Source organism: Zingiber officinale, chromosome 1A (assembly GCF_018446385.1).
Source record: "Zingiber officinale cultivar Zhangliang chromosome 1A, Zo_v1.1, whole genome shotgun sequence".
Classification (NCBI taxonomy): Eukaryota; Viridiplantae; Streptophyta; class Magnoliopsida; order Zingiberales; family Zingiberaceae; genus Zingiber; species Zingiber officinale.
The window spans coordinates 182,060,552-182,068,577 of record NC_055987.1 but is presented as its reverse complement, the minus strand read 5'-3'; the positions used below and the strand labels follow the sequence as shown (position 1 = coordinate 182,068,577).

The following is an 8,026-nucleotide window of genomic DNA, read 5'->3' as shown; positions in this document are numbered from 1 at the left end:
CTTCTTATCTTGATTCGGAAGGTGATATTATGGAGGCCTATGAGCTATGAAAGTAGCATTTGCAAAGTGAAGGGAATGGTGATGGATTTTCATTGGAGGTTCAGGCATGAAGTCGAGGGAGGAGACAAAGACGAATGGACGAATGTTGTAGAAAAGGAGAAAGGAAAGGTCGATTCTCAGCTTCAGAGGCGATGCATGCAGAAAAGGGGAGAATTCCATGCGACAGATGTGTGAGGAAAGAGGAGAAGGAGAAGAAGAAGATAAGTAATTATGTTTAACTAATTATATAATTTTTTTATTAATAGATTAATACTGTCATTTATTGAATGTCAGGATAAAGGATGATATTTATTTTATTTAAAAAAATACTTTTGATAAGTGTCATTATAAGGTGTATATCTTTATAAGTGTCGTTAAGAAAATATCACAATAAAATAATTTTCTTATAGTAGGAGAAAGGGATTAAATGTAGGGAAGCTTAGGATTAACTCATTATTTTGCCCAATGGTTTAATTTGATTCACTTGATTATTTTAGTTTTAATCCCTAATTTTTGTTTAGTTTGACGAATATCAAAAGGGAAAGATTGTTGGACTTCGAGTGGTGAGCTATAATTGTTTTGATGTGTTGTCAAATAAGTCAAAATTAGGACTTTTTATATCTCTAACTTGTGTATCTAAGTATGCTCAGGATTAAATAGAGTATGGTAAAGAGTGGAATGGGACACTTGAGGGACAATAAAGGATGAGGAGCATTGAAAATGGCGAGCTTTGGTAAAATATACAACTAGTGAGAAGGATGACAAGAAAAGGGAGCCGACGAATTTAGTGCATTTGAGGGATGAAGATCTACGGAAGAGTACTCCAGAATGAGAAGTAGGAATTTGCTCAAGGAGCTGGATCTAGTCGGCTGAACTAGCACGATCAATTGACCAAATGCAAGGATCGGTTGACCGAACCTATAGATGATCGAATGCCACATCAACAGAGAGAAACGATTGTTGAGTGGATGAGAGCCTCGGCCATGTCAACAAATGATCATCTGCCACGTTAGTAAACGGGCAAGAAGTTGGTTGTTACAGCGGATAACGCTAATCCACCATGTCATCATATGGTCGAGCAAGTGACCGTTGCGTGGATAAAAGCTGATTTTCCACGTCAACTTTTTTGATGGACTAAACAACTCGATTGGTCGACCGAACAACTCGATTGGTTGATCAAACGTGCCTTAACAACACTTTGAACTGTGTCTATAAATAGACATGAGTAGCTCAGTTGTAATAAACACACTCTCGTCCAACTAAGCCCTGTTATGGCAAAGCCCTGCATATGTAAGGTGGAGCGGGGCAACCTCTCTCTCTCTCTAAATAAACGTGCCTTAACAACACTTTGAACTGTGTCTTCGTGTGTTTGCTAATACCTTAATTGCTCAATTCACCTGAGTTGTGACCCCTTGTGTGTCGGAAAGATAGAAGAAGAGTTAGAAGATTTTTAAAATCATATGTAAGGAAGTAATTTTTTTCCAACTAATTTCTAATAAAAAATTAATTTTTATTGCATAGGTTTGTAAGTACCTCTAATTTTATGCGGACTTACCAGTAAAGATCTTTAAACAATCCTCTGACTTTTGACTCTTTTGTTTGCTTTTAGTTAGAGATGTAAATAAATCAAATGGTTCGTGAGTTATTCAGAGCTGAATTTGATAAAAAGTTTGTCCATGTTCGTTCGTTTACTTTATCGAGCATTGCTTGCTTTCGAGCTCGACGGTTTTATCGAGCCGAACTCGAGCTTAAGGATATTCAACTCGTGAGCTCATAAAACATGTTCGTTTATAGGCTTGTGAGCTCAGGCTCGAGCTCGGCTCAGTTAAATAGCTCGAGAACATGTTCGTTTATAGGCTCGTGAACTTGGGCTCGAGGTCGGCTCGTTTAAAGGACTCGAGAATGTATTCGTTTATAAGCTTGTGAACTCGGGCTCGAGCTCGGCTCGATTAAAGGGCTCGCGAACATGTTCAATGGTGCATTGAGTTTGAAAGTTTAATGTAGTAATTTGAAATGTTCAATGATGTGTTGAGTTTATATTATTTTAGTTGTTAGGTTTGTTGAATATTTATTCAAATGAGTTTTCGAGTTCGCTTAACAAGCCTGCAAAATGAGCCTTAAAAAAAGCCTAAAAACAAGTTCTAAAATGAGCCCAAAAACGAGCTCGAGATCGTTTAACGAGTTAGGCTCATTAATTATGATAATGAAACTAATAACTAGTCAAGCTTGAACTGTTCGCCAGCTTAATAATTTCAAAACGAGCTAAACTCAAGTCTTGTGATAAAAATTTGATTTGAGCTTGAGCCAAGCTCGAGTTTAATACTGTTCGATTCGGTTCGACTTTTACATCCCTACTTTTAGTTATATTATCCCTTTTACCTATGCTCCTTAAACACTGCATTAGTTTCCAGTCTTTATTACGGTTCGTGCACAATCCAAGTTCAACCAAATATTTGAAATCTTTACTAGCTTTCGATAAGCTAAAGTTGCAAGTAATTGATCTAGGGTTAATTTTGCCATTCGGACATTATTTCTTTAGTTTAATTTCCTTTTTTTTTTTTTTTGCAACATCCTTAATTATGTTTACCTTTCTTAGCTTCCAGTGAGATTATTCTGGAGATGATGGTACAAGTTGGTTTCTCTTGATCACATAACATTACTGTTCCAAATTATGTTCCATCACCATTGGCAGATGATGACTTAATGTTTCTAAATCATCCATACATCAGCCAGTAAATACAAATTTTTTCAGAAAGCAAGAAAGCTCAGTTTTTGATTTTTTTTTAGCTCAACTTGTATAGCTTCTTTACTACATTGTATTTTAAACCCGGGGTATGGTACTTGCTGACTATTTCTTGTTTGAACAAGAATCATATGTGATCCCCTCACGGCGGACAGTTGGTTAACTCATGGTGATGTTGTCATCATGAGGTATGAGTATCAAATCTTGATTAATAGCGGGAAATCTGCCCTCCCCTATAAGTTATTCAACTGTCCAATGTTAGTAGTCATCCGTAATTTATCGTTTCCGTGTTGGCCTGAGGACGGACCGACGAAAACGCTGGGAGCGAATGAATCGCCTTTTACCACCAAGAATACAGTACTGTGAAACTGATCTCATAGGTAAGACAGATCACTTTATGGTTTCCCTCCAAACTAGATATTGTTACTTTGTGGGCTTGTATCATTTGTGTGCCCAGAATTATGATCGGTGGCCAAATTAATGAAATTCATTCAATTTCCTCTCCTATGATGATCATCGATCATCCTCCTCTATATTAAGTTCAAATCTGTCCAACTCTAATTCTTAGTCCATCCATGTATGCAACGAATCTATTTATAGTATTCCATCCATTCTCGTTTCAGAATATTGATAGCCCCTTAACATGGAGGAGTTTATTGTCAGTCGTACCATGTATAGCATAAGAAGACACTAGCTAGAAGTAAAATACGACACAACATTTCCCAAAATGGTGGAATGGTACGCGTATATACATCGTTAAGCTATAGTCGTTCTTCAACGTTACAAAAGCATCACTCGATCACTCGACAGAAGGATTATTTAATAAGTAGTCCATCAGAGGAAAAAGAGTATAGCGCTAGCTAGTAGCTAGGAAAAGTTCATATCGACGAGTTTTGAAATTGTTCTCTCCCTCACGTACGTGCTGTGCTCCAACTGACGAGACGAAGAAAATGAATCACCACCTGGCCCGTCATCGATCGTCATGCATGCGATGCACGTAAACTATATGTACATATAGACGATACATCCGACGAATCAGGCACGAGGTGGGACTTTCGAGACTCCGTGCTTCTGCAGCTCTACTAGCACACTGTCCACTGCAGGGGGCTTCAACCCAAGCGGCAACGGCAGCCATGGCTTTGCTAACACATCTCCAATAGCCGCATCTATGCTTTCGACCGACTGAAACAATCATAATGAACACCCACACACGGACACAAGGGACAGTAATATTGAAAGAGAAAGAACACTTACAGGGTGCGCATCAAGCTGTAGTTCTGAGTTGGAAAGCTTGCTCAGAACAGGAAGAGGTGGGGGAGGAGGAATAGCGCTGTAGATAGGATGATGAGGAACTATTCCTGGCACCGCGGCCCCAGCGAATCTCTGCGTGGAGGTGAGTTTAGATAGATCGTCGCAATTTATGTGAAGTAGTAGATGAATTAATCTGAGTTACCGCCGCCGGCAATGGTTGAGGAAAGCAAGGCGTTCCCTGAGTCATGGCTTGTGCAACTATTCCCTGTAATTGAATTAACAATACAAATGAAAGAAATATGAATTTATTTATTTAAAAAACGAAAAAAAATGAGGGACAAAAATATATATATGAATTTGTATATGTACTCTTGGGTAGTGGTGGTGCCAGTAGGAGGGATCCACAGGCGGCTGAGCAGCCGCCCAGGGTTGCGTCGGCGTCGGAGACCGCGGGGCGAGGTGACGGAGCCAGACGTGGGGAGCGGGCATCGGCGCGCCTTCACCGACCGTGGGGTGGCCCCAGACATGGAGCGGGCGAAAGGGCTGGAGTTGCGTCGGCGGCGGGGGCGGGGGATGATGCCGAGGAGGGAATCCGATCGTCGGAGCCAGCCACGGGTTGATGTCTGGCCTCTTAACCGTGGAGCCGGCGCCGCCGCCTGAGTAGATCTGCCGCCGCTGGCTCCAGCTCGCTGCCTCCGCCTCTCGGGCCAGCAAATGCTTTCGGTGCGATCGGTACTTCTGCACCCATCAATCAGTCGCAAGATCTTGTAGTTGTTAATAAATGCTGATGGGGTTCGAGTGCATTAATTAATGAAATCAGCTAATTTTCATTTCGAAATTGATTGATGTTCGTAGTTCGGTCTGACAAAAACAGGGGATGGCGACAAAACCTTAAATTGAAGTGCGAACGTGTTACGCAGAACAACTAATCATGAATGCAAAGTATGCGCGAAAAGAGGGCGAAATCTACAGTACTTTCTCTGGTTTGCGCTGTTCATTTCTTTGAACTTAGAAGGGGAAAAAATGCCATATCATTTGGGCGAATCCAGATTGGGGAAGAAAAGGGCTAAAAGTAAAAGGAAAAAATCGAGTTAGCTAGGGAGAAGCTAATTAAGGTACGTACTTGAAGGTGGCTCGCGATGTTGTGGCGAGTGAGGCAGTCGATCCCCATGAGTTCTAAAATTCTCGAGGGCACGGCCTTGTCGATCCCCAGCTGCTCCACAGCCTGAACGAACCTCCGGTGAAGCTCCGGCGTCCAGTCCACCTGCCGTAGAAGTAATTACAATCAGATCTGTTTTCTAAAAGATCGTTTTTTTTAAAAAAAAAAAAAAAATTAGGGCTCTTCGCTTTATGAGTGGATGCATTTAAAAGGTGGAAAATTTATGATCTATTTATTTTGATTTTTTTTTCTTTTGTAGTTTGAAAGGAAGACAAGGAATATTTGTTTAAGCAAAATCTAAATCGTCTCTCTTCTACGTGGTGGTGCACCCGTGAAGAGAGAGAGAGAGAGAGAGTGTGTGAGTGTGATGAGACAAGGGCTTTACCTTCGCTTTGCGCTTCCCCTGCGACTGCGAACTCTTCGCCGCCGGCGATGGCTTACGGCTCTTGTTGCTCTCTTCTGTCAGTGCCAGCGCGGCGGCCGCTTCCTCCTTTCCTACAGCGCTCACCGCCCCCTCCCCGGCCTCCGTCTCCACCTCCACCGCTAGGCCTTCCGCCGCCGAGTCGACTGGCCAGGCCGTCGCGCTCGTCGCCGAATCCTCAGCCTCCGCGCTCCCCACCGAGAACTCCGCGAAAATATCAGCCGGATCCAGCTCGAGGTCCGGCAGCACGTCGCCGTCGACGTCGATCCCCATGAAGAGGTCCCCGAAGCTGACGTCGTCAAGGAACGCCTCGTCCCCGAACGTCTCGTCCCCGCCGATGGAGAAGCTCCCCAGAGCCCCTTCCTCGCCATTGGACCCTCGCAGCTGTTCCACCGCGAGCATATCCACCCTCAAACAGGTACGCACGCCGGGTGTTTGCGCCTTTTCCCAGCTAGCAGAAAATCAAATTAACCTAACCTCACTAGTTTTTCCTAAAACGAACTCAATTCGAGGCGCATGAACAACAATCTCCTGCGTGCGAGAGGGCAGAGAGAAGGAGAGGAAATTGTGAATTTAGATAGGTCATTCCCTTACTCAGCCAGTTTGTATTCTAGCTAGGAGGTTGCATGGCCACCACAAGTTCACGCAGATTTCTCTCGCTGAGGCTCTTTCTTTGGACACGTCACTCTCTCTGTTCAATTTGCAAGTCTAGTGGACGAGCAAAATTGAATGGTTTTAGAAATTGAAGAGCTCCAAGCGAGCGAGGAGAGTTGAGCCAAAGTGGGAGGGGTCAGAGAAGACGTTGGCTGCATGCATCTCGCACAGTCCCCGTCTGCTCTCTACTCTACTGATTCAAGGAAAAACAAAGAGGGCTGGCGCAGGACTGGATATTGTTCATCGCCTCAGCCCTTGTCTGTTCTTATAATAATGGCACAATTGGTCACTCTCTTTCCTCTGTTTACAGTTTTAATTTGTACGGTGGCCAATTTTTGTGGGGGGCGGTTTAAATTACAGAAAATTAAAATGTAAAAAAAAGAAGAAGATATATATATACAGTTGGAACAATTTGCTAGTTGACACCTATTTGTTTTAAAATTTGAGAAAATAAGCTGATTTTGATATCAATTCTGTCCATGTATGACTCTGAATTTATTCGGTAGAGTCGGAAAAGGTTGTCCACTCCTAAAATTAATCAGGAGAAGTATATATATAACAGGTAATTTGGGAAAGGAATTAAAACAGTTCGTAAATAAAGGGTAAAAGTCAAAAAGCACCTGGATTTTTCAGAATCATACAAAAGGCATTTCACTTGATTTTTTTTTTATTAAAAGGTAGTCGACCCACTAATTCTTTCCGTAAAATGATACAAATATTATCCGATATACTATTCGCCTTTGACAAACGTATTAAATTTTGAGACAATAGGTAAGCTGCATAAATAAGATAAAAATAATAGTTACAATTTTATAATTGCTATAACTACAATAATTATAATAGTTAAAATTTTATGATTGCTACATTAGTGAGTTGAATCACACATTTTAATATTAATGAAATTATAGTTGTAGTAGTGTAACCAAGATTTTTAATTAGGGGGCGAATTCAAGCTGACCCACTGCCGTGGTCGTGCTAGGTCTTGCGATCTCACTATGAGGTTGCGACCAAGGCGAGACCTTGTTGCGAGATCGTGGCTAAATTGTGACCTCTCTTCGAGGCTACCACCAAGCCGTTGCTAACAGAGGAAAGAGAAGGGGAGATAATCAAGCATACTGATGAGATGCATATCGATGCCGACGATAAGAAAGGAGAATATCATGCTGGAGATCAAAGAGGAGGTCGATCATAGAGAATTAGAAGATTTTAGAATGTCAGCAAAAAATCGAGAATGAAACCCTAATTTGAAAGTTAGTTAGCAACGAAAACTTAATTCCATCGTTATTTTAGTGACGAAATAAGTTTTCAACGCTAATTAAATAGGTTAAATAAGTATAGAGATGAAATTGACGACGTAATTTAATTTTCGTCGTTAAATTAGCGATCATAATTTATTTTGGTTGTTAATTAGTGATAATAATTAAATTCTGTCGCTAATTATGCGTTTTCTTATAGTGAATTATATGATGAATCTATTGATACAATAAATGATGTGATTCAATTGAACAAACTTTTGTCAATGAAATTGATCACCTTAATATAACAAATCAAAATCAAATTCACAAAATACCTCAATATCCGTAAACACTAAGGTGGTGTTTGGTTTAGAGGTTTGAGAATGAGGGAATGAATTCTGATATGATGATGAAGAGGTGCCCTACCAAAGATAGGCCAAAGCAAGGAAGATCGACTGACAGAGAGGTCAAAGTCAAGTAGTCAAAGTCAACTGAGTGAGCTAGTACGACCGAGTAGGTCAGCT

The 8,026-nt window shown here is 41.3% G+C and overlaps 1 protein-coding gene across 1 annotated transcript; it reads right to left on the bottom strand.

Annotated features, from left to right (window-relative positions):
- Positions 1 to 3,477: 3,477 nt before the first annotated feature.
- Positions 3,478 to 6,428, bottom strand: LOC122038565 (probable transcription factor GLK1). The gene is made up of 6 exons (XM_042598365.1): positions 5,578 to 6,428; positions 5,157 to 5,297; positions 4,403 to 4,771; positions 4,236 to 4,298; positions 4,037 to 4,165; positions 3,478 to 3,964 (listed from the first exon to the last, which is right to left on the bottom strand). Exons 1-6 carry the CDS (start codon positions 6,013 to 6,015, stop codon positions 3,818 to 3,820), a joined length of 1,287 nt encoding a protein of 428 aa, XP_042454299.1. The 5' UTR covers positions 6,016 to 6,428; the 3' UTR covers positions 3,478 to 3,817.
- Positions 6,429 to 8,026: the final 1,598 nt, after the last annotated feature.

Bases quoted from the DNA above. Each gene is read 5' to 3' on its own strand.
- LOC122038565 (XM_042598365.1), bottom strand. From the start codon at position 6,015: ATGCTCGCGGTGGAACAGCTGCGAGGGTCCAATGGCGAGGAAGGGGCT. The intron at 4,772-5,156 runs GTACGTACCTTA...TGATGGGTGCAG, and splicing joins ACATCGCGAGCCACCTTCAA to AAGTACCGATCGCACCGAAA. The intron at 4,166-4,235 runs GTAACTCAGATT...ACCTCCACGCAG, and splicing joins CTCAACCATTGCCGGCGGCG to AGATTCGCTGGGGCCGCGGT.